The sequence below is a fragment of the Zea mays genome, chromosome 7, assembly GCF_902167145.1.
Source record: "Zea mays cultivar B73 chromosome 7, Zm-B73-REFERENCE-NAM-5.0, whole genome shotgun sequence".
Taxonomy (NCBI): domain Eukaryota; kingdom Viridiplantae; phylum Streptophyta; class Magnoliopsida; order Poales; family Poaceae; genus Zea; species Zea mays.
This window is the reverse complement of record NC_050102.1, coordinates 175,671,782-175,697,824: the sequence shown is the minus strand read 5'-3', so window position 1 is coordinate 175,697,824 and position 26,043 is coordinate 175,671,782. Positions and strand designations below refer to the sequence as shown.

General features: G+C 42.7%; 3 protein-coding genes and 1 pseudogene across 7 annotated transcripts; 3 read left to right on the top strand and 1 right to left on the bottom strand.

The window, feature by feature from the left end:
• Positions 1-7,890: 7,890 nt before the first annotated feature.
• On the bottom strand, positions 7,891-8,343 carry LOC109941219 (uncharacterized). Its single transcript, XM_020541754.1, has one exon. It carries the CDS (start codon positions 8,341-8,343, stop codon positions 7,891-7,893), a length of 453 nt encoding a protein of 150 aa, XP_020397343.1.
• Positions 8,344-9,387: 1,044 nt separating this feature from the next.
• LOC103633436 (calmodulin-binding transcription activator 2) lies at positions 9,388-16,881 on the top strand. Of its 4 annotated transcripts, XM_035961147.1 has the most exons (14): positions 9,495-9,618; positions 9,693-9,906; positions 10,339-10,458; positions 11,019-11,134; positions 11,850-11,938; positions 12,080-12,122; positions 12,554-12,731; positions 12,842-12,961; positions 13,034-13,362; positions 13,874-14,212; positions 14,331-15,016; positions 15,094-15,667; positions 16,165-16,497; positions 16,600-16,881. In XM_035961147.1, exons 2-14 carry the CDS (start codon positions 9,864-9,866, stop codon positions 16,714-16,716), a joined length of 3,087 nt encoding a protein of 1,028 aa, XP_035817040.1. In that variant the 5' UTR covers positions 9,495-9,618; positions 9,693-9,863; the 3' UTR covers positions 16,717-16,881. The 4 variants fall into 4 exon arrangements, with proteins under 4 accessions (XP_008653354.1, XP_035817040.1, XP_008653356.1 ...); XM_008655132.3 differs by having other exon boundaries at positions 9,388-9,906; XM_008655134.4 differs by having other exon boundaries at positions 9,603-9,906; positions 12,842-12,913.
• A 690-nt stretch (positions 16,882-17,571) lies between these two features.
• LOC113509068 (uncharacterized) lies at positions 17,572-20,759 on the top strand. Its single transcript, NM_001366948.1, has 2 exons — positions 17,572-17,782; positions 17,862-20,759. The coding sequence occupies exons 1-2, from the start codon at positions 17,756-17,758 to the stop codon at positions 20,652-20,654; spliced, it is 2,820 nt and encodes a 939-aa protein (NP_001353877.1). The 5' UTR covers positions 17,572-17,755; the 3' UTR covers positions 20,655-20,759.
• LOC100216953 (uncharacterized) lies at positions 20,704-25,779 on the top strand (annotated as a pseudogene). Its single transcript, NR_159521.1, has 10 exons — positions 20,704-20,759; positions 22,093-22,167; positions 22,419-22,506; positions 22,622-22,792; positions 22,864-23,017; positions 23,850-23,942; positions 24,326-24,398; positions 24,734-24,765; positions 24,860-25,121; positions 25,232-25,779. The product of NR_159521.1 is annotated as an uncharacterized protein (transcript).
• Positions 25,780-26,043: the final 264 nt, after the last annotated feature.

The window sequence follows — 26,043 nt, the reverse complement described above, 5'->3', positions numbered from 1 at the left end:
ACGCGGCCAACCTTCTCTAAGAAGGCCCTGGTCCTTACTTTTATAGGCGTACGGAGAGGATCCAGGTGTACAATGGGGGTGTAGCAGAGTGCTACGTGTCTAGCGGGGGAGAGCTAGCGCCCTAAGTACATGCCGATGTGGCAGCCGGAGAGATCTTGGCACCCAGTTGGTGTGATGTCGTGGCCGTCGGAGGAGCGGCGGAGCCTGGCGGAGGGACAACTGTCGGAGCGGTCGAGTCCTTGCTGACGTCCTCCTGCTTTCGTAAGAGAGCTGAGAGTCGCCGTCGTCATAGGGCTTGCGGGGCGCCATCATTGCCTATCTGGCGGAGCTAGCCAGATGGGACACCGGTCTTGTTCTCTGTGGCCCGAGTCGGCTCGGGGTAGGGTGATGATGGCGCTTCCTGTTGACGTGGCTGGCCTGCGCCCTAGGTCGGGCGACGTGGAGGCTCCTCCGAAGCCGAGGTCGAGTCTGTCTTCCATGGCCGAGGCCGAGCCCGAGCCCCTGGGTCGGGCGAGGCGGAGGTCGTTCGGTAGAAGCCAGGGCGGAGTCCGAGCCCTGGGGTCGGGCGAAGCGGAGTTCGTCGTCTTCTGGGGTTGAGCCCGAGTCCGAGCCCTGGGTCGGGCGGAGCGGAGTTCGCCGTCTTCCGGGGCCTAGCCCGAGTCCGAGCCCTGGGTCGGGCGGAGCGGAGTTCGCCGTCTTCCGGGGCTTAGCCCGAGTCCGAGCCCTGGGTCGGGCGGAGCGGAGTTCGCCGTCTTCCGGGGCTTAGCCCGAGTCCGAGCCCTGGGTCGGGCGGAGCGGAGTTCGCCGTCTTCCGGGGCTTAGCCCGAGTCCGAGCCCTGGGTCGGGCGGAGCGGAGTTCGCCGTCTTCCGGGGCTTAGCCCGAGTCCGAGCCCTGGGTCAGGCGGAGCGGAGTTTCCTATGGCGCCTTTGGCAGGGCCTGACTGCCTGTCAGTCTCACTCTGTCAAGTGGCACTGCAGTCGGAGTGGCGCAGGCGGCGCTGTCCTTCCGTCAGACCGGTCAGTGGAGCGGCGAAGTGACGGCGGTCACTTCGGCTCTGCCGGGGGGCGCGCGTCAGGATAAAGGTGTCAGGCCACCTTTGCGTTAAATGCTCCTGCGACTCAGTCGGTCGGCGCGGCGATTTAGTCAGGGTTGCTTCTTAGCGAAGGCAAGGCCTCGGGCGAGCCGGAGACGTGTCCGCCGTTGGAGGGGGGCGCCGTTGGAGGGGGGCCTCGGGCGAGACGGAAATCCCTCGGGGTCGACTGCCCTTGTCCGAGGCTAGGCTCGGGCGAGGCGTGATCGAGTCGCTCGTATGGACTGATCCCTGACTTAATCGCACCCATCAGGCCTCTGCAGCTTTATGCTGATGGGGGTTACCAGCTGAGAATTAGGCGTCTTGAGGGTACCCCTAATTATGGTCCCCGACATAATTATTTCACATGTAACTAGGCAACCCAAAATTGCAACTTGTGCTAGAAAGGTAATGAGTTTACCAAGCGCTAACACAAAGAACTTTTGGGTTCCTAGATCTTTGTTGACTAACCTTTATGGACCCATCAAGAGATGGGTACCAAAATATGCTTGACAAGCTTTGCAGGAAAAAGAGATGGTATGAAGCTTTGGGGTGCTTGAGAGAGTCAACTCAATTTCTATTAACTCAAGCTATCAATCTTCAATGATCTATATCCAAGATTGACCCAAAGTTATTTTGAATTGTTATGTCTAAAACTCATATCATCTCAGGGAAGATATCAGTGTTATAGGAAATAAAGAATTAATCCTATGCCGAAAAGTCAAGGCCTACAACATGGAGGAAAGCCAAAGGATGGTAACAATTATGCTTTTAAGTGAAAGTATCTTAAATTATAATTTCTTATGTGTCTTGTGTAGTCATATAGAAAAAGAAAGCACTTCAAATGTTTTTAAATTATGTCACCATTCTTTGAAGAAACTCCTCTCATATGGTAGATTGTATATTCATCATTTCTATACCCGGGCAATCTACATGCTTTAAATTGTTGTAAGTATCTCATGGCATGCTTTACACTAATCATCCTATTATTGCCATGTTCTAGATATAGAGAGATATTCCATGTTCCTAAAAGAATAAGGTGTCATTTAAGGAAAAATCCCTAGGACACTTATAAAAGGAAAATTCACTCTATAACTAGAATAGTGAGACTAATGCTTTTATCTAAGTAACCCATGTAGTCTCACTAGCAGAGAATAAGGTTCTCTTTGGAAGTGCGCAATATAACTTAAAAGGAAAATCAATCCAATGACTTATGTTGTTGTGCTTCTTGCTTATATTGGATATGATTCTTCTACATTCATCGCTCTCCATGATTGAATTAGATTTGTTCCCATTATCTTAAAGAACTAACTATGCTTGTTTCATAAGTTAAAACTAAGCATATATCATGGAATAATCTAGTTCATATTATAAAGTTTCCATGCTTTAGTAATCCACTTTTCATTCCTTGTCAAAAATGATTAAAAAAGGGAAACTAGTGCTTGTGTTACTAATGACATATCTCTTGAGCTTACTTATGAAAATCTACAAGAGAGTAAGTGCAAGTTTAAAGCCACAAGCCTCAAAGGTTACTCTTCACCCAAAGGAAGAAAGGTAAAAGCAAAGGTATGGAAACTCATCTTCTTAATCAAATATAATTCCCATCAATAGTTGTTTACTCTAATTTTTCATATACTACCTATGTGAAGAATAGATTCTTTATTTGACCAAAGTCGGCTAGATGTGCATTCAATCTCATTCTCATAAATGCACTTGTCCATTAGAATCTATTTCACACCTTTGCCATATATGTTCTCATATTGACTTGCTTCTAAGTGATGATTAATAAATTCAATATGAAGAAGTAAATTTCCTACGATTGATCAAAATGTTTTAAAATTGCATATTCCTTTTTAAAGATGTGCACTAATGATTAGAAGTTTACTTCATGTCTATATGACTTATGGATGATGAATTGTCCTTTTTTTAATCATCGTTTATCATATACTACCTTGTGCTATTAACATCTTTATTGAGTATTTTCAATAAGTTTTGAAGGAAAAAGAAACAAATACAAAGGGAGGACACTCACATGAAAGAGAAAAACATCAAGAGCAACAACACCTACTTGGATAATGAGATCTTCAAAACAATCAATGGTGTAGTTGTAAGCACTCTAAATATTTTTCATTGAGAATACTAGGCATAAATTGTTTATTGCAAATTTTATAAGCCTTGATCAAGATGAACGATGCTTCTCCCTATTCGTCTCTAAAGTTGAATGCATCTATTCTTTTCATTTCAATTCTTTGATGCATATCTCTAGGGGGAGCCTATTTCTATATCTTGATCATATCGAAACTATCGCTTTATCCTAGTAATCTCATATAGTCTCTTGCATGAGAATAAGTTTCTCATGATGTATGCTACTACATATCAATCCAACTTGTTAAAATAATGTCGCTCTTATCAAGGATTGTTGCTTTCATTACTAAAGTAGCATATTTACTGGATTCTCCTACTTCAAATCTTATCTAATGCATATGCTGTTCTTTTGATCACATCTGTTATTTGTTTGATCATTGAATGAACACTTATATTCTATCAATCAATATCTCTTGATATGCACTAAGTTAACAGGAGAATTCATGATACATCTATGCAATTTGTGATCTACTTGATATATGCTAACAATGACTTAGAAAAGGATCACTAGTTGTAGAACTCTTTCTTGTGCAAAATATTTCCATATGTTGTCTTGAGTATAGGTCTTAAGCATCTAAGACTAAGGACAATGCACAATGAAGAGAGTGTCTCTATGTAAAGGTACAAAAAGAGTAAAACCACTTCCTTTCAACTTGTACCTAAATCTTCCTTCTCTATACATTCTTTGCATATCTTGAATAAAAGGAAGAGAAAGCATGTCCATGCATTATCCCTGCTTCATACCTGGTTTAACTTCTCAAATATTCATTCTTGCATCCTTGTTAAAGCTGGGTGAAGTAATTTTATTGTCAAAGAACTTAAAGCTTAACCTTGTAACGAGGATAAGTTGCCTTTGTTCCAAAGGTGGATGGTCCTTAAGCCTATTTGAAATCCTTAAGGGTAAATGCTTAAAATGTTACTAACATGCTTTCATAAGTGCATAAACTGTCATGAGCATCACACTTATACTATGACACAATGCACTTCACATTCTCTATGATATAGACATGATCTCATCAACCTAATTATGTGCACTTGGCATTTAAGACCAAAAATTTGTATTCCTCTCAAAGCACATACTTAGGGGGAGCAATCTATGTTATATAGAATTGTTTAAGCTTAATTGACATATTCTTTTAATCATATCTCTTTCCTTTGGTACATTTGCATATTTCCTATCTCTATTTATGCCAAGGCTAAGACTAATACGTTTCCATGAGCATATCATGCATTAAGGCAGTGTTTGGTTGAAGAGCCAAGTAGAACAGAGCCGTTCTGTCCCAGTTTTGTTGTTGTTTGGTTACAAAGTAACTAGAACGGAATGGCTCCAATTAGGGAATATTCTCCTCAGATCCGGAACCATTCCGCTCCAAAAAATCAACCGGACGGAGCCGCTCCGTTCCCATCCCGCTCTCGCAGTCACGCTCCATTCCGTTCACTCCGCAACCAAACAAAAAACAGAGCCGCTCCGTTCCAGATTACCAAACACAGAACAGAGCGGCTCTGTTCCTAGAATCAGGGATGGAACGGCTCCGTTCTACTTGGCTCCTCAACCAAACACTACCTAAGTCTTAGATTGAAAGGGGAATGGAGTATTCGGCAAGGACATCGCTTCCACTCTACATCATCGGTATCATCCACTCTTTGCCGGTATTCCACATAGCTCTCCGATTTGGTATAATCTTCACTCATATGTTATTTACCATAAGGAGAGAAAGTACCAAGGGCTTATATTTCACTCAAGTATCTGTTTTTGGCGATTCATGCCAAAGGAGGAGAAAGTATTAGCCCAAAGCAAAAGGACCGCACCCAAAGCAAAAGGACCGCACCACCACCAATTTCAAAATTGTGTTGAGAAAAGATTTTTCAAATGGTGATTTCCAAATTGGTATCTTATTGTTGATCTAATTTCAAATTAGTATACCCTCTTCAAAATTTATATCTAAAACCCTCTTGAACACTAAGAGGAGGATTTTATTGAGGGGGGAGTTTTGTTTAGTCAAAGGAAAAGCATTTGAAACGGGAGGAGAAAATTTCAAATCTTGAAAATGCTTCTCAAAATCCTACTCATTTACCTTTGACTATTTTGCAAAAGACTTTGAAAAGAATTTCTAAAAGAGTTTGCAAAAACAAAACAAGTAGTGCAAGCATGGTCCATAATATTAAAATTAAGAAAGCATCCATGCATATCTTGTGAAATGTAGATTGGTTTAATTCCAAGCAGCCTTTGCACTCACCTTATACAAACTAGTTCAATTATGCACTTATATATTTGCTTTGGTTTGTGTTGGCATCAATCACCAAAAAGGGGGAGATTGAAAGGGAAATAGGGTCAAACCTTTTCCTAAATGATTTTGGTGGTTGAATTGCCCAACACAAATAATTGGACTAACTAGTTTGCTCTAGATCATACATTCTACAGGTGCCAAAGGTTCAACACAAACCAATCAAAAGAACAAGTTAGGCTTCAAAAGAAAGGAGCAAAATAGAAACCGAAGTGTGCCCTGGTCTGGCGCACCGGACAGTGTCCGGTGCACCAGGGTGAATCAGCTTAAACTCTTCAGCTTCGGGTTTCCCAGGTGCAGCTCCGCTATAATTCTCCGGACTGTCCGGTGTGCCACCGGACTGTCCGGTGCACCAGCGGAGCAACGGCTATCTGCGTGCAACGGTCGACTCTGACAGGGAATAGTGCAGCACAATGAACGCGGTTGCAGTCAGAGCAGTTGGTCAGAGGAGCACCGGACTGTCCGGTGCCACATGAGTACAGAGCCTCCAACGGTCGACCAGCTCCAAGCCCTAACGACAGGATGACGTGGCGGCGCACCGGACACTGTCCGGTGCGCCCATCGCCAACACCCTTCTCCAACGGCTACAATTTGGTTGGTGGCTATAAATACCACCCCAACCGGCCACTTCAAGGTGTGGGAGCCCAAACAACATTCCAAGTCATCTAGTTGACATACTCAAGCCCTCCCAACCACCTCTATTCATTGATCCATCCTATACACAACATTCCAAGTCATCTAGTTGACATACTCAAGCCCTCCCAACCACCTCTATTCATTGATCCATCCTATACACAAGATCTAGACCACTACAACCAACATAAGTGCCACAAAAGAGAAAGCAAACAAGAGAGAGCTACTCATTTGAGTTTAGTACTAGTGCCTTGTGAGATTCATTGAGAGATAGTGTGTGCTACATCTTTGTGTTCATTTGCGCGTGGAGTTTTGACTCCCATTGAACTTCCTCCAAAGTTTTGGATGTTTGTAAAAGCTAGCAAGAGACACCAAAGAGTGTGGTGGTCCTTGCGGGGTCTTAAGTGATCCTTGAGAAGAAGAAGAGCTCGCCGGTCTTGATTGATTGGTGGAGAGAGGGAAAGGGTTGAAAAAGACCCGTCCTTAGTGGACTCCTCAATGGGGACTAGGCCTTCGAGGGCCGAACCTCGGTAAAACAAATCACCCGTGTCTCGTGTGCTTATTGCTTGTGATTTGTTTGTTCTTTCCCTTTCTAAGTTTTTCTTGCACTATTCTTTGCTAATACTATTTGGTGTTGCTTTAAGTTAAATTCTCATCTAGTAAAGCAACATCTTGCAAGAAAGAACTTATGTTATTACTCTTCTTATCTAAGCCCTCGTGATTTATTCTCATAGACTTATTAGTAGTATTGATTTATCAATTCCGCATTATTTGAAAGCAATACTCTTTACAATCAAGGACTTAGTTTTTATACTCCGATAATTGTATATCTTGTTCTAACCACTAATCAAGGGATCTAGTTGGGGGATAAAGTTTAATTTTCAGGTTTCGCCTATCCACCCCCTCTAGGCGACTATCACATAATGCATTAGCCATTGAATTATAACAACAGGAACATGCTGGAGAAAATTTTGAGTTATTTGGACCGATTTGGGGGCCAACATCTTTTCCTCTAACGCTGGACTTCAGGGGTAATATCTGAAGAAGCTCAACAGGTGGAGTGTAGTCTTCCAGGTTTATCGGCCTCCTAACTGAAGCACCGCGCCATTAATGATCATGGAATTTAAATCCATCAGGCAACATAAGAACTTAGGGGATGTTTGGTTTCTAAGGACTAATTTTTAGTCCCACCCGTATTTGGCAATTTAGGGATTAAATAGAATAAAATAGATGAACTAAAAATTAGTCTCTAGAAACCAAACACCGCGGTTAAATTGGAGGCATATGAGCTCTTATGAAGTTGCGCTATGATTTGTATGTGACTCATGGTCACTTAGGGGGTGCTTGTTTGGGATTATAATCTGCCCAGATTAACTAACATTTCAAAAAACAGTTCAAAGTTTGTTGGATTATATAATCTGGGCAGATTATAATCCCAAACAAGCACCCCTTTAGATGGTTCTTAAATTAGTTGAACAGATCTATAGTTCCTTTTCTGAAACAACGCATAACTTGGAGAACATTAGATTCTTTTACCTTTAAGAGCAATTAGGGTTCGAAGCCGAGATAAAGCAGACGCTCGGTTCTTATGTTGTGACCGATCCTCCACAACCTGTGTGGAATTTTACGGGAAAAAAGATTAAGCATTCAGTTTGTGTAAAGTTCAACTGATTCGTGATTGCATATCCAACCTTCTCCTCATTCAAATTCTAGGAACAAATAAATCATTGTACGAAGCGATTGAGGTAACTGAGAATTTAAGCTAATTCAGCAAGGCTACTGACCTGTGCGATGATGCCGGTAGGAAGGTGTTTCAGCCGGACGGCGGACTCGCGCTTGTTGCGGTGCTGGCCGCCGGGGCCGGACGCCTTGAACGTGCCCATATCGCACTGCTCCATGAGCTCCTCGTTGCTCATCCCCAAGTAATCGACGTGGTCGCCGCTCTTCGCGCCATCCTCTTCCCCGTCGCGGCCGCCCCCGCCGTCGCTGGGAGCATCTGAGCTGGTGGGCACGGATGAGGAGGAGAGGGAGGAGAGGAAGCGGAGCTGGGATTTGTACTGGGAGGGCGCGTGGCAGCGCAGCAGCGGCAGCGGCCGCGGCTGGAGGAGCGCGGGTGAGGCCGGGAGAGGAGGGTAGCGAGCAGTTGCGATCGAGGGATGGAGGAGGCTTGAAGCGGAGGCGACGAGACGGACGGTGATGATTTGACGCATATAGATGGACGGTGCAGATTGACTGAAGGCAGAACCAGGAGAGACAACCTACCCCTTACAACCTTAATAGTAGTATAGATTTTAAATAGCAAGGAAATTTCTTCAAATAGATCCCCTCATAATCCCTGTCCACCAAATCAGTCCTAAAAGAAGACAACAATATTTTTTTTCTCAAAGCCAAAACTATTAACCAAATTTCTTTTGCCTTTCACATAGGCTTTAACCGCAATTGCTTTTCCACATACCACAATAGCCTTTTCAAATGTTATAGTTTAATCAAACACACCTTAAACATCTAATATATTATTTAGAGAGTTGTTTAAATGATAATTGTTTTATATATTTTTAACCTCAAACCACTTTTTCTAATCTTGTGTACTATAAGGAGAGGAGCTATCCTTACCATATATATTTGGTTAGAGATAAGTTCAGGAAGCGGACGAATATATGTAGATATTCAATTAGAGAAGCTGTTGAAGAGTCTTTCCTCCCCAAAATAAAATCACTATTATTATCAATTTGAAAAGATACAGAGACTACTAAAGTTGCTCTTACACATTAGTTTCTTGTCTATAGTGTCTATTTTCTTCTGCAATGACATTGTTATATATACATGATTTAATAATTTATTTATGGTGAGAGCTCTACATCTTTCAAACACAAGATGTTCTAGTATACACTAGGCTCACCTGGCAAGAGTCATTAAGCAAAAGAATATGACGCGTGTCGTCTCGTGATACCTCATAAGGCATCTCTGGATACATATAAATATATACATGATTTTTTCTTCTTCTATAATTTGGTCAGTTTGACCAGTCGGCTGCTAACATATGGATACAATACAAGTCATGATGTTAAACTAAGTCACTCTTTCTCAATTTGTTTTTGATATGTGGTCAGACTTCCTTGCCCCTGCATGAATATATACCGCTGCATGAATATATACCCCTGCATGTGCAACCGTTGGATGGATGAAAGCTGCGTCTGCAACTAGCAAACGAACAATATTTCCAGTTTGCCACACAGCACGCAATCCCATCTACACGCTGTGATCACCTATTGCCCAAGCGCCGCGCATAGAAAGATGCCTAGAAAGAATTGACGGGACTAAAAGAAATCAGCAAAAATACATAGAAAGTCTGGCAAGGTCGCAAGGAAGGAGAGACAGAGTCGGATAGGCCGTAGGCGCCACCCCAATTTTCGTCTTGTTTTTTTTCTCTCGTCGGGTGATTTCTGCTTTTCGGTTTCCCAATACCAGTACCAGGGGCGATAACGGTAATTTCCCACTAGCCCCCTTTCTTCTACGACTGCACCCTTTTTCCCACTCGTCACACTCACCGCCGTCGCAGCAAATATTCCAATCCGACGGCGCCGTGTCTCAAATCCCGTGAAGTGCCTCGCCGCGCAGACAAAAAAAAAAAATCCCCAAATCCCCTTGAGAGGCCTGCAATTTTTAGCCTCCTGAACCCTGCGATTGGAGCCGGCGGTGGCGGCGCCAGCGCCCGCGGTCGGATCGTCGCATGGCCGAGATTCGCAAGTACGCCATGTCCAACCAGCCCCCAGGTACGTGCGGGTCCGCCTCTCGGTTTCCGCCACCGCTGAGTTGATCTCTATGCCTCCGTCCAGGTTTTCTCCTCGAAGCTTAGGGGATTTTTACCGTTTCCCTAGCTTCGAGCCCTGAGCTGCCGCGTCGTGTTTATACCCTTTTAGGGTTTTCTGGGTTGCGTGTTCGGCTGATTTTAGGGCTTCGTGTTTTGCTTAGAACAGCTCCTCAGGGTGAGAACTATTGTGGATAATTTTGTTTTTGACTTGAGAGCTTGTCTTGCACTTTCGGTAGGTCGCAGTTGTCTATGAGGTATCACGGAGTTGAATTTCTCGAAACGAAGGGGAAATGGGTGAAGGAAACTTACTGCACTAGTTAGTGTGGAAACCGTACCACAAGTGATTGATGGTGTTGTTGGCTAACGACTGATTAATGTCGCTGTTAATCTGCAGATATTCCTCAGATACTACTGGAAGCTCAGAGTAGGTGGCTGCGGCCCACTGAAATCTGCCAAATATTGTCAAACTACAAGAAGTTTTCCATTGCGCCAGAGCCACCAAACAGACCTCAAAGTAATGTTTCTTCTTACTCGAATTATCCACACCCCCTCACCATGTCAGCATGCAGTTTTAGCCAGTTAGTCCTTTCTCATGAGGGTGGCATTGGCATATGGGATGTTAGTGCAGTGGATGAGTTCTGAGGATTTTTATGCTGTAGGAAGATATATTCTTCTGTTTTCTACGGAACATTAGGACCCCGGTTTTACCATTTTCCTTTTTTTGTTTTGTTGATGCCATATATTTGAGCTCAGGTGCCATATACTTAATCATGCAAATGGCATCGTGGATATCTTTTATATTAAAACGTATGTTTCATATAATTTTCTAACATCTCATTCATTAACCATGCTGATTGACTCGCTCATTGAACTTTTAGAAGATTAGGGACCATTAATTCTTCTATCACCAATCATTTGTTAATGACATTAGACACCATTACCTTCTGATAGGACCAGGTTGTAGTTGGTGAGTTTGTTTATGTTATCATGTGATTGCACTTTGCAATGAGAGCTCAGTTTTTTGGGTGTTTACGGATGTACTAATATTGCTTTCCTTGCTTGAAAATTTCTCAGGTGGTTCGCTGTTTCTGTTTGACCGGAAAATATTGAGATACTTCCGGAAGGATGGACACAACTGGAGAAAGAAAAAGGACGGAAAGACAGTTAAAGAAGCACATGAGAAGCTCAAAGTTAGTGCATACAGAGCTCCTTTTCTTATTAAAATTTGAAGAAATTAAACATATGGTCGCTACTGCTGTGGTTTATGGAATGCTCCGAACTAGTATAATTAGTTTCTCGATGTAGATTGTTTCCAGATACTGCATGATTTTATTATATAAAATTAATGAAACTCAAGTAAATTTTTTCATGCACCCAATGTAGATACAAGCGGTCAAAAGTTCAGAAGTTCTAAGTTTTGTTTTCCTTGATGACATTCTTGTGTGACCAGAGGTGGAGAAAGTTCATGGTGTTACTGATATTTATTTTATGATGTCAGTAAAAAAATCTTTACTTCCTCGGTTGGAAGGACATGCCTGGTGCAGTGGTGAGAGCTATCTCATTGAGTCACCAAGTCATGGGGTTCGAAGCAGCTTCTCCGCATCGGGGAAGGCTTGCCTCCGTTTGTCCTTTCCCTAGACCCCACTCATGTGGGAGCCTCCGGCACCGGATCTGCCGTTCACCCCTCTGGTCGGAAATTTACGATTTTACTTAAATTGTCAGTATAGGATTTACAATTTTCATAGTCATTATGAAAACTATTTTATAACACTAATAAAAAAGGATGATGTGAATTGCATGGTGCCGCCAAATGACTGCTACCTTTTTTTCTTGTATCTGGCTATCCATTGTTATTGATTGTGGTTCTGCCACTCCATTGCTCAAGCTGAAACCTTTTCTTTTTAGGTTGGCAGTGTTGATGTACTTCATTGCTATTATGCCCATGGTGAAGAGAATGAGAACTTCCAAAGACGAACATATTGGCTGCTTGAAGAGTAAGCGCTAGATACAGTGTTGTAGCTTAACTGACTATAACATACATAAATAACTTTTGAAGTCTATTAATACAGCAGCTGATAGTTGAGATGATCCCATGATAAAATTGAAATGATAATGCTTATTATCCTGTTTTTCAGGGGTTTCATGAATATTGTTCTTGTTCACTACCTTGAAATCAAGGTATGTTTTGATTTCACACGATGAATTTGTATCTCTATTTTCTTTGAAAGTTTTGTTAAGTGCCAGTTGAAAAGCTCATATTCATTCACCATCAATGCCAACATTGCTGGCATCTACATCTACCTGTACATTTATGATAGCCACATGATCTCCCGATGGAAAAAGGCGATAACAATTGACGGGGAAAAGTGTCTGTTCCAGTTGTGACTAATAGTCTAGACCAGTGCATGAATATTTGCAAACTGAAAGCTCACTGCTCACTGTTGTGGTACCCTGTTCTCCAGATCACTTGCTAACTACAAAATAAATTATTTCTGGCAGTGAAAGACATTCTGTTAAGAGTGCAAGAATGATCTGAATTTAGCTTTTACTCTGATCCAAGCCTTTTTAAGGATATTTTATTTCTATATCTGACTGCCTTCTTTTTGCAGGGTGCCAAACAAAGTTTCAATCATGCTAAAGAAGCTGAAGAGACTGCAGGATTATCTAATGCCGATAGTCCTGCATGCTCAAACTCTTTCGCTAGTCAGAGCCAGGTAGCCTCCCGATCTATGGATGCTGAAAGCCCAATTAGTGGACAGATTTCGGAATATGAAGATGCTGAAACAGGTCTTGCTGTTTCTCTATCTTCGTTCTGCATCATCTGTACTAAGTATACATTAAACACTGCACGATAAACAATATATGTTTAGTGTCTAATGCATAATTTGCTGCAACAGATAATTCTCGAGCAAGCTCCAGATACCACCCTTTCACTGAGATGCAGCAGCCTGTGGATGGTACCGTGATGGGTAACTTCTTTGGCGCTTCATCTCCAAGTGTTTCTGTAAATAATCTAGGCAAGCTTTTCACTCCACCTTCAAATATTATATATAAATATAGGCATTTAGCTCATGTTTGACTTTCTACAGCTGCAGGTTATCTTGGTGAAATGCAACCTACGGGAGCTAATTTTACCAGTCATTTTGCCACTCGCAATGACATAGCTAGTGTGTTCAATGATACTGGCTCTGAGTTAGGAGGTGGTCCCAAAACTTCAATTGATTCAGTACTGTTGGGTGAACCATTTCCAGAATATCCAGGCGGCTTCATGGAGTCGACACTCTATTCTTCTGTTGCAACATTGGGTAACAGTCTGGAAGATGGTTTGCAGACATTTATGTCTGAGGCTCTCTACACCAACAATCTCACTCAAAAGGAAGTTGATGCACTTGGTGCAGCAGGCATAACATCCTCGAAGGTGATTTGCTATTTTCTCGTTTTCCTCAATGTCTCTAAAAGCATTATAGTTTCTGCTTCTGCTGGGTATCTTCTCTGCAAACACTTGTTTCTGTAACAATTAGTTGCCCAGTCCACCTGCAGAGGTGAGTTCCTTAGCTCTGCAATATCATCGCAGTGCACTATTGAAAGCTATAAGCACCTCCAGTCTGGAGGCCACATAGAACATGACCCAAGAGAACTATCTACTAGTTACCTTGGTTTGTCATCCTTTGTTTTCATTACAAACACTAGATGCTTCAATTTTTCATTCCTCACTGACCACTGTTGGCTTATTATGTCAAATTAGTAAGAGGAAAGGACTAACTTCAGCAGTGCACTTATATTCTAGGTTCCTAGTTTTCTAAAATTGTCTTGAATAGTTCAATATATCCGTGCGTTGCAATTTACTGTAGTATCTTAAGAATGATGCCGTAGGGCATTGGAGTTTACCTATTTCCATGAGCTGGTATGATGTAACCCTTTATTTTCAGACAGAGAATGATGGTTATACAGATCAAAGTGTCAGGTATCCACTTTTAAAGCAGTCATCATCAGACCTCTTTAAGATGGAGCCAGATGGTTTGAAAAAATTCGACAGCTTTTCAAGGTGGATGAGCAATGAGCTTCCAGAGGTTGTTGATTTGGATATCAAGTCCAGCTCTGATGCTTTCTGGAGTACTACTGAAACCGTGAATGTTGCTGATGGATCTAGTATACCTATTAATGAGCCATTGGATGTATTTGTAGTCAGCCCCTCACTTTCCCAAGACCAGCTCTTCAGTATTATTGATGTATCTCCAAGCTGGGCATACAATGGCACAAAAACCAAGGTTTGTTTCATCTTTTACTATGTTTGTGGGCCCCAATATATATAACTCTGAGGGCATGAGGCGTCCAAATCTTACTGTACTATTAATAAGCATTTATTTTTTCCTTTACACAATGCAGGTCTTAATTACTGGTACATTCTTGGCAAAAAAAGAAGATGTGGAAAATTGCAGCTGGTCTTGTATGTTTGGAGACTCTGAAGTCTCTGCTGAAGTTTTAGTGGATGGCTCCCTGCGTTGCTATACACCAGTACACCATTCTGGACGAGTCCCATTTTATGTGACATGTTCAAATAGAGTAGCTTGTAGTGAAGTGCGAGAATTTGAGTTCCGTGATTCTGAGACCCATTATATGGATATCTCAGATAAGCATACTACAGGCATAAATGAAATGCATTTACGTATCCGCCTTGATAAGTTACTTTCCCTGGAACCAGAAGACTATGAAAAGTATGTCTTGAGTAATGGAAATAAGTCTGAGCTGATCAACACTATCAGTTCATTAATGCTTGACAATAATTTGTCTAATCTGGCATTACCATCTGATGAGAAGGAATTGTGCACTGTACAGGATCAGAATCTTGAGAAACAGGTGAAAGAAAAGCTATATTACTGGCTTATCCATAAGATACATGATGATGGAAAAGGTCCAAATGTCCTAGGCAAGGAAGGACAAGGTGCCATTCATTTAGTAGCCGCACTTGGTTATGATTGGGCTATCAAACCAATAGTTGCGGCAGGAGTAAATATAAACTTCAGGGATATTCGTGGATGGACTGCGCTTCACTGGGCTGCATGTTGTGGAAGGTATCTCTAAAATAATTTCCCTTCCTTTTTGCATCTGCCCTTCCATGCTGAAATTTATGGTATTTCTGTAATTTTAGGGAGCGGACAGTTGGTGCCCTGATAGCAAGCGGAGCTGCATCTGGTGCTTTAACAGATCCAACGCAGCAGTATCCATCTGGAAGAACTCCTGCTGATTTAGCATCAGAAAATGGTCACAAAGGCATTGCTGGTTTTCTTGCAGAGTCTGCTTTGACAAGTCACCTCTCAGCTCTTACATTAAAAGAGTCGCCAAGTGGCAATGTGGAAGAAATATGTGGATTAACAGCAGCTGAAGGTTTTGCAGCATCAAGTTCTTCCCAGCTTGCTTGTGTTAATTCTCAGGAAGAGTCCTTAAAAGATTCACTTGGTGCAGTTCGTAAATCAACTCAAGCAGCAGCCAGAATATTTCAAGCTTTTAGGGTGGAATCATTCCACAGAAAGAAGGTTATTGAATATGGAGATGATGATTGTGGATTGTCTGATGAACGCACACTTTCACTTGTTTCCCTTAGAAACCCGAAATCTGGACACGGTGATTCACATTCTGCTGCTGTTCGTATTCAAAACAAGTTCAGAGGATGGAAAGGAAGAAAAGAGTTTATGCTTATCCGGCAGAAAATTGTGAAGATACAGGTAATTTCTATTTGCATGTCTACTTTTTTGGGTCTGAAATCTCATATAACCTATAATAGTTTGGTTACATTGGTACTCTGTCTACCATTTTTTTAACATAGTTAATTTGAGAAATCACTGTTTGTAGTCATTTACATCAAACTAATGACCTACTCCTGTCGTTTTTTCTTTGTTACGGAAATCTTTCCAAGCTCCACTTCCATGGTGAAGCAAGGTTTTCCAGCCACTCGCAATTATAATTTTGTATTTGATGAAACAACAGGCGAAAATCAAAGTATGTGGTGGTGGTGGTCGTAGTTATTTGAGGCGCACTTCTTTTGGATATTGGGCCTATCACTTCCCTGAAAAGTTCTTAACGTTTCAGTTTCAGACGTTACATTTATTTGATGATGATTTAGAGCCATCACATTAAATTAGGCTGTCAAGTACAGCTGTAGCGGTAAAATTCCCATCCCTTGTTTCTTTCCAGTATCTAAGAATACTCTTTTGTTTGTTAGGCCCATGTACGTGGACATCAGGTAAGGAAAAACTATCGGAAGGTAGTCTGGTCTGTTGGCATCGTGGAGAAAGTCATACTGAGGTGGAGGAGAAAGGGAAGGGGTCTGCGAGGTTTCCAACCTGAGAAACAACTTGAAGGTCCATCATGGCAGATCCAACCTGCAAAGGCTGAGGCTGAGGATGAATATGACTTCTTGAAGGATGGCAGGAAACAGGCTACAGGCAGGTTGGATAGAGCACTGGCTCGTGTGCGTTCCATGAATCAGTATCCTGAAGCAAGAGACCAGTACCGCAGGCTGCAAGCCTGTGTTAACAGCCTACGAGAGTCCCAGGTCCTCCCTAACATATTAGTCACCCTTTTTTCAAACCCTGGTTTGAGGAAGCTTGAGTAGTGACCATTCTAACACTGTTTGTGCTGGTTGATGTTTGGACAGGCGATGCAGGACAGGATGCTGGCTGATTCAGCTGGCACCGATGGGGGTGATTTCATGACTGAATTGGAGGAGCTATGCCGGGATGATGGCGATGCCCCGATGTCGACTATTTCTTGACATGGAGCTTACTATAGATCAGTTAGGCAGTGACATGTTCTTTACCAGACTAGATGTAAATTGTTGTTACTAAATGGTCTCTACTCACCGTTGAACACCATAATATAATGATATATACCAGCTAATACATGGACTTCTACAGATTATGATAATTGATCAGTATAATTTGTGGAATTATTATATTTTAAAGCAAATTAAGGTTTAACATAATAAAAGTAAGCGATATACAATTGATTCAGGTAAAATAAATATTGCCTTGGCACTTTATTTTATTTTAATTAAACATATTCTAGTGCAGGGATTAAACAAGTGTTCTATGGATTGAGTGAGTCAAAGAGGTGCAGCTTGTATCCTTGTAACGTCCGATTCTCGGCTTGGGTTGGGTAATCTTATTCTTATTTTTAGAAATATAAGGTCTGTTTGAGACAGTTTTATTATTAAAAATAAGTTTGGGTCTATGATTATCGAAGAATTACCGGAGAATTAATGAGCAGAGTTCAATGATCACGATGACGGAGCCTGAATTTCCATCAATAAGCAGAGATGAATAATAAAAAATACAGAACTGGTGACTAATCAGGAGTGGAGCTCTACAAGACGGGCCAACTGTACCGAAACAGCACCTCCTATGGGCCTCAGTGCCTCACTATTGAACAGGGCAACCAAACGTCACGCGTTGAGTGGGAGACTGGTGTCTGCGACGGGCCAGGCTCAGTGTCCTAAGGGATTCAGCCCATTCAGGGAGGCGGCGCGCACGCGCAGCGGGGCGCAGTCGAGGTCACGCACAGACGGCACAGTCGCACAGACACATTAGTCGAGGGAGGCGGCATGCGGCACCGTCGCACCGAGCGGGTCGCGTACTCGCGTTCAGTTCAAGGTCAGCCCAGGCCGGCCCCGTCCCTCCTCCGCACGGACCTGACGCGGGGCACGGTCGAGGACGGCGGCGCAGGGCGGGGTGGAGGTCTCCAGGACGCAAGGCACTAGCGGGCTCCTCCCTCCCGCGCGGGCACCAACGGCGAGCGGAGGACTGGCGCTGGCAATGGCTAATGGCGCGAAGCAACAGCTGGTACGTTCTGCACTTCTGCTCCACCTCCCTAAAATCTTGGCCGAGCTCCGCCACTGACCATCCCCACTTGTTTCCCCAGATACGCTGCCGCCTCCTATCGCTCCCCTTCCTCCGCCGCGGCATCCACTCCTCCGTGCCAACTTCGGTCGGCGCCGCTACAGATGCTACACTCCTGGGTCGCCTCACCCGCCTCCTCCTCCTCCACCGTTTCTCTGCCGTCGCTCGCCTCCTCTCCTCCTCGGCCCCCCTCACCCCTGCACTCCTCCACGCGGCGCTGCGCCGGGTCCGCCTCGACGCCGACGCCGCGGTGCACCTCTTCCGCCTCGCCCCTTTCCCCCCTTCCCTCCTCGCGCACGCCCAGCTGCTCCACATCCTCGTCCGCGCCCGGCGCTCCGCCGACGCCCGCGCGATCCTGGCATCCCTCCTCTCCGCACGGCCCCCGGCTCCGCCTCTCTTTCCGCACCTCGTCGAGGTATATAAGGAGTTCTCCTTCTCCGCAGCCTCATTCGACCTGCTCCTCCGTGCACTTGCCAACGCCGGCCAACTCGACGGCGCCCTCCAGGTGTTCGACGAAATGCGAACGCTCGGGTGCCGCCTTAGCATGCGGTCCTGCAACAGTATACTCAACAGGTTAGCACAGACTGGGGACCTGGGCGCCACAGTGGCAGTGTTTGAGCAGATGCAGCGTGCAGGGGCTCTGCCAGACAAGTTCACGGTGGCGATTATGGCAAAGGCTTACTGCAAGGTTAAGGGGGTGGTGCATGCATTGGAGTTCGTGGAGGAGATGACAAAGATGGGTGTGGAGGTGAACCTAGTGGCGTACCATGCGGTGATGAATGGCTATTGTGAGGTGGGGCAGACCAACGATGCAAGAAGGATGTTGGACTCGCTGCCTGGGAGAGGTTTTTCACCGAATATAGTTACATATACATTGCTTGTGAAGGGATATTGTAATGAGAAGAACATGGAGGAGGCTGAGGGGGTTGTTCAGGAGATTAGGAAGAATAAGCAGCTTGTGGTTGATGAGGCTGTTTTTGGTGCAGTGATCAATGGCTATTGCCAAATGGGAAGAATGGAGGATGCAGCTCGATTATTGAATGAGATGGTGGATTCTAGGCTCCAGGTTAATTTGTTTGTGTATAACATAATGATTAATGGATATTGCAAGTTGGGGAGAATGGTGGAAGCACATAACATTTTGCATGAAATGACAGGTGTTGGTGTGAGGCCTGACACATACAGTTACAATAGCCTAGTTGATGGGTATTGCAAAAAGGGTTTGATGAACAAGGCTTTCGAAACATATAATACAATGTTAAGGAATGGATTCGCGGCGACGACATTAACATATAATGCCCTCCTAAAAGGTTTTTGCTCGCTTGGCTCAATCGATGATGCGCTCAGACTTTGGTTCCTGATGTTGAAGAAAGGTATTGCACCTAATGAAATCAGTTGTAGCACCTTGCTTGATGGTTTCTTCAAGTCAGGTAAAACTGAGAAGGCCTTAAATCTTTGGAAAGAAACCTTAGCAAGGGGTTTAGCAAAAAATACAACCACATTTAACACAGTTATCAATGGGTTGTGTAAGATTGAGAGGATGCCTGAAGCAGAAGAGCTTGTTGACAAAATGAAGCAATGGAGATGTCCTCCTGATATTATAACTTACAGAACATTATTTAGTGGTTATTGTAAGATAGGTGACATGGATAGAGCTAGCCGCATTCTGAATGAACTGGAAAATTTAGGTTTTGCTCCTACAATTGAATTTTTCAATTCTTTGATAACTGGACACTTCATAGCTAAGCAACATGGAAAGGTGAATGATATACTCTTTGAAATGAGTAATAGGGGACTTTCTCCTAACACGGTCGCATATGGAGCTCTGATTGCTGGATGGTGTAAAGAGGGAGATTTGCATACAGCCTATAACTTATATCTTGAAATGATTGAGAAAGGTCTGGTACCAAATCTTTTTATTTGCAGTTCTTTAGTGAGTTGTTTCTACAGGAAGGGAAAGTTTGATGAGGCAAATTTAGTGTTGCAAAATCTTGTGGGTACTGACATGATTCCAGATATCAGTGCGCCCAGACTTGAGATAGGGAAAGTAGCAAATTTCATTGATACCGTTGCTGGTGGAAATCATCATTCTGCAAAAATCATGTGGAACATTGTTATTTTTGGTCTATGCAAATTGGGAAGGATTGAAGATGCTAAAAACTTGTTGGCAGATCTAAAAGACAAGGGGTTTGTTGCTGATAATTTCACTTATTCTAGCCTCATCCATGGTTGTTCTGCTTCAGGATTTGTTGATGTAGCTTTTGATTTGAGGGATACAATGTTGAGTGTTGGTCTCACTCCAAATATAGTAACCTACAATTCTCTTATATATGGTCTCTGCAAGTCTGGGGAGTTATCCAGGGCTGTCAGTCTTTTTAAGAAGTTGTGGACAAAGGGTATATCCCCTAATGCTATCACATATAATACATTAATTGATAAGCATTGCAAGGATGGTTACATAACCGAGGCCTTTAAACTAAAGCAAAGGATGATAGAGGAAGGTATTCATCCTACTGTGTTCACCTATTCTATACTGATTAATGGTCTCTGTACTCAAGGCTATATGGAAGAAGCAATCAAGCTTCTTGATCAAATGATTGAGAATAATGTGGATCCAAATTATGTCACATATTGGACACTGATTCAAGGTTATGTTAGATGTGGTAACATGATAGAGATTTCAAAGATTTATGATAAGATGCATATCCATGGACTTCTGCCCACCAATGTTTCTGGGGATGTAAAACAATCATGTCCTGCTATACACAACCCGAATAGAGAAACATGTCAGATGAAGATGCACAGCCAGTGCTAGCTGCTATCACATTCTTTGCATGTCTACTTCTTTTGAAAGATGGCAGTGACTTATGTTTGTATGAGGAGCAAATCATGGGACCCATTTCTATCTTGGGATGATATCGTAAGTTATTCTCTCATATATGTGAAACCTTAGTGAAACTATGTTTATAATAGTCATTGCTCATATCACATTAGGTAGTAGATACTGTTAGAAATGTGTTTGACTACTACTATTACAACAACAACAAAAGCCTTATAGTCCTAAGCAAGTTGGGGTAGACTAGAGTTTGAAACCCAACCGAAACCACAAGTCAAGGTTTAAGCATATGGATAGCTGTTTCCTTGCATTTTTATTCAAGGCTAAATCTTTAGGTATATTATATCCTTTCAAGTCTTCTTTTACCTAGTGGTTTGTGTTTTGCATGCTAAGGTTTTTTGCATGGGTTGTTGCCCTATTTTCTTCTTAATATAATGGCACATAGCTCTCCTGCGTGTTCGAGAATAAAATAGTAAAAAAGGAAACTAATTAAGTTCACCTTTCCAAGCAGCCGAGAGAAAATGAAACCAGAGGAGGAACTATAGCATGCCACTGCCATGAAACAAATTAAAAAAAATGCAAAATTGCTTTACGAGATATCATTCTCCAACTTGATTTGTATAATTCTACAGAAAGTGTTGATGTTCCAATAATGCCACTAGATCAATCAACCATAGTTGTTAAGGCGTCGCCTAGGCGGGCGGTAAGGCGCCCCGGCAGCGTAAGTCGTCCTGCTCGCCTTACTCCAGCACCTAAGGCGAGTGGGAGAGGTCTGTGGCGGCTGTAGCAACGGTGTGACGGCTGCTCTAGCAGCGGAGCAGTGGCTCCTCATGGCGTGGTGGTGCTCCTCCTCCATGGCGCGGCGTGCAGTTCCTCCAGTGGCTCCAGCACAGCGGCGGCGCTGGCACAGGAGAGAAAGAGCCAACGGGGAGAGGGAGCGGCCGCTGGGAGGAGGGAGTCACGCGGCTGTGAGGAGGGACCGAGGTAGTCACACGGCTGTGAGGAGACAGAGGGAGAGGAGGTGGGCTTAACCTAGATTTAATGAGTTAGTGGGCTTTTGGGCTGATTTATAGACTAGGAGCTAGTTTTTTCTTTTCTTTATTTTTTCTCTTCTTTATTAATGTTTTTATCCTAAATACTTTCTCAAATATCGAAATTTTTTCCCTAATTTTAACTATATTTAAGGCGTCGCCTTGCCTTACTCCTTATTGCTTAAAAGGTAAAAAAGGGGTCAGTCGCCTTACCTCGCCTTACCGCTTTAACAACTATGCAATCAACCAATCCTTAACATGTACATATGCCATGACGTGAAGGTCAGATGCTCTACATAGGATATATCAAATTATCAATTGATAAATTATCAATATTTATTTTGCTAGACTATGTGCTCAACATGCAAGTCTCAATCACTTTCCAGCAATATAATTGTCTAATTGTCTTCTGCGAAGGGGCCTGGTCATATCATGAGAAATGTTTCCAACCTCCCTCACATGTAAGTGGTAATTATTTCTTGTTTTACTTCTATGCGTCTCTATATTTGTTTGACATGGTTATTTATTGAGTTTAAAGCCTGACAAATTTGTTTTGAACTGCACGTCCCTCTTCCCTGAAAACTTTGTTTCAGCCTTTCATGCTGTCTTTTTTGTACTTAGTGTAATAATATTGTTACATAGTTACATGTGCTGCGGTGCATTTGGCAGGAAGGGCTGTTGCATAACCTTCCAAATACCTTGCTTAATGCAGGTCAGCCAAGTGGTATCTTCTAACTACAGGCTGGATTGGCTTTCTAAGTGCAGAGACTTGTTGCTGGTGACTTTGCCCCTTTTATCTGGTATGTTCATACTTCCAGTCCAGTATTCAAAACAATCACGGACCCTCTCTTGTTCTGTCTCCTTCCCATCAGATAGTTTCTGTTTGGTTGATTTTATCTCTCATTGCCTTGTCAGGACTTAGGAATGGCAATACTCAGCTTCTGCTGGGAATTTGCTGGGTATATCGGCTACAAACTGTCAAGCCATCTTAAGTCTTATCAAGTGATAGCATGCATATCGGTCTTCTCGCTGCAGCTGTTCATGCCGTTTAAACAATTAGTCGGCTTACAATTTTCTACAGCCCAAGTTAGAACCTCTATTACCATTTCTTTTTCAGGCGCTTGTCCTGTCAAATGTTTTAACAATTGCTTTTGCAGGGCAAGCCCTTCAGATTTTGTCATACCGCTTGCAAAGTCTGTTAAGACTGTATACTATACCAGTGTATCTGTGGGGATGTGTTTCAAGATGCTTTTTGAGACAGGAGAGTCTAGCGTGAGGAGATAAGTTCAAATCTGTTTGCAACATCACCTCGTATGTTTTATTTACCTCTGAGTTCATTTTCCATTTTAATTTACCTCTGTGTTTCAAGATGCTTTTTGAGACAGGACAGTCTATCCTTGAATTTTCTCGACCCTTCTTAGTGCAATGCCTGGGGCTGTCTCTTACCCCCCGCAGGTTGAGTTTTTTCCCTCTACTTTTGAGGATTAGTGCATTCACTAACAACATCTGGCTTAGGTCATATCTGACACTGCAATTTTCTCTCCTCGATGTAACAAGATCTTAAAAGGTGTCAAACTTCATAAATCTTGACCAGTCATTAGTCAAATCATAGGGACGCGTAATGAAGGTCTTAGATCTTTGCTGATTGTGCGTTTAATGGTGCCTCTCCAAAGCCCCATAAACTGCTGCAGTCCGAGTTTAATAAAGGTTTTTTGTGGTGTACAGAAGGGGCTAATCATCTTCATATGCTCTTTCTTCCTGAGAGTTCTTTTTTTCTTGGGATTGGTTGTCTTCTATTTTTGTTGTGAGTTGTTACTGTGAACCTTTTTTTTTCTTATTATTTAATGAAATAATATGCAGGTTTCCTGCGTGTTCGCAATTTTTTTTTGTGGGCGCTTAATGTATAAATTTGTATGAATAGATTTGTATTTCACGCTGTTAGTATGACATTGATTTTATAGCAACTAAAGACTTTCTCAAATCCTAATACACCTACTAAATAGTAAATACAAACAGTGGGAGTGCCTAAAATGAGGGTTTGTATTTAATTATTTTTTGATATTCTGTAATAATATCGTATGGATCATCAAGTGTTCATTCATGCTTACATAAGGATTTATATCATACACTTCTTAATATGTAGGTTATTGAAGTGGGAGAAACGAAAGACGACTAGTCTTTTTCGTGGTCTCGATCCACATTCTATTCCAGCAGAAGAACTGTCGGCATCTTTGAGGTTATACTTTGTTCTAACTATTACAAATTATTGCTCTAATGGTTACATTCCCGCATTCAGTTATTATTGGAGTTCTAGTCTTAATTAAATTATTTTTAACATTTCTCTATTGCCTGACTTATTTGTCTTCTGAATATCAATCTAATGCACAGTGTTGTGTCAAATTATTTGTAAAACTATTTCGTAGAGTGGCTTGCTTCTAAACATTAATAATTGCTGTCTAGGCCATAGAGAAATGTTATATTGAGACCATTAGCATCTACAGCCACGTGAGAAGTTTAAATATGAAGTTCTTGTGTCGTGTAATTGTTTTCTAGCACAGATTGCAATAATACTTTGTCAATTTGGTTCTGCATTGGTGAAACATAAGCTTGTTGTTGCAGGTACACGCTACATTCCATCAATATTGCAGTCCGTATCCTATCCACGATTGTTCTTCATGGATCAGGCTTTAAGGTAAGATAAAAATCTACTGTTTGAATCATGCATAATAAGATGTATAAATGCATTGCCACATTATCAGCTTTGATTGGTTAGTCCTAGATTTATAATAGTCTGTCTTGTGAATTTAACTATTTTGATTGATCAAGGGTATCTGTTTGACTCATTAAGCACTTCGTTAATGGGGATCTATATGTGGCACATTCACATGCTTTAAATTCTTCAAGTTATACTTGTTTGGATTTGTGATGCACATGAGTAGCAGCATGAACTTTCAATTGGCGCCTGGTTGATTCATCGCTAACTTATTTTAACTGTAGTATGGTTCATGCTCAAATATATGGCAGCAGAGTTCCTACTGAAGTATATGACAGTCCCAGAGGTACTGTATATAAGAAAAGCAGGAGCTCTCTATCGTATGAAGATGGATGTACATATAGACATAGACTGATCTGACTATTTTTCTTCTTTTTCAGCAAGGTTTACCCTCTTTTTATACCTAGGAAAAATGTTTGCACAGGTGGTGAAGAAACCCCATTGACAGAAAGTGGTTCGAGTTACTTTGGAGCTGACTCTGGATTCTGTCAAGAAACAGTCTTTTGGTTCCAAGAGAAGCAATAGTTTTAGTTTCTCTGGTGCATCTTCTCACTCCATGGAGAGGCATCGATATTTGCAGAGAGGAATGTTGTCGTCATCAAAGGCCCTTCGAACTGCTTTTGAATCGAACATTGCTTCAAGGTACCTGCTGTTTCATAGTATAACATAACATGCATATCTGTGATCCAATATTATCGTTTGTCGAAAGGATTTTTTTTAAAAAAAAAACTGATACTGTCTGCTGCTCCCAGGTCAGAAAAGCAAGCGCAGCCGCTAAACAGATTGATTTGAAGTGAAGTTCAGCCGTATCATCAGACATCATGCACACAACCATCATGGTAAATTCCTGTTCAGCACGCACAGTAGGTCTCCGTGTGCTCTGTACGGCCTAGTGCTGCTGCGCTAGCTGGTTGGGTGCGTCCGTGCGTGGACGCGCTGTAGCAACCAGGGCACCCCTGTCCATGGTCGCGATCGCGGCCTCCGCTGGCCTGGCCCTTGGCGTGTGCGGGGCGTAGAGACGGAGGAGAATGTTGTACTATGTGCGGGCGCGGCGAGCGAAGCCGGCTGGACCAGACCAGACCACACCAGGGCCAGAGCCAGGGCCACGTGGCATTGGCTCGGCGTAGAGAACGTCCTCCCAATATCTATGAATTTACTACAATATACGTCTCATTATTTTTAGATTCATATATGTATCCATCACGGGGGCCTCCGGCCTCGTTATAGCAAGTATGGGCTGACTGTAATATAATATCCAACTCCGATTCAAAACTGTAATGTTTATTACAAAATTTGACTTAGAAGTAGTGTCTAAAAAGTGGCATGGCAATTGGCATTTGGCAAGTACAATATGCTTGCATTTTTACGAAGGCAAGGCAGAGAATTCGTCCAAGTGAAAGCGAGGGTTTCCGGTAAATCTATCTACAAAAATGCTGGGAATGTTGAAAACGCGATGCCCGCATTTTGGAGTTGCTTGTCACGTGTACAGTGTACTCCGCAGTTTGTTGACGCACCCGACCCGCTCCGTCCTGATGAAAGCCAATGGCATGATGGTGTGGTCAGC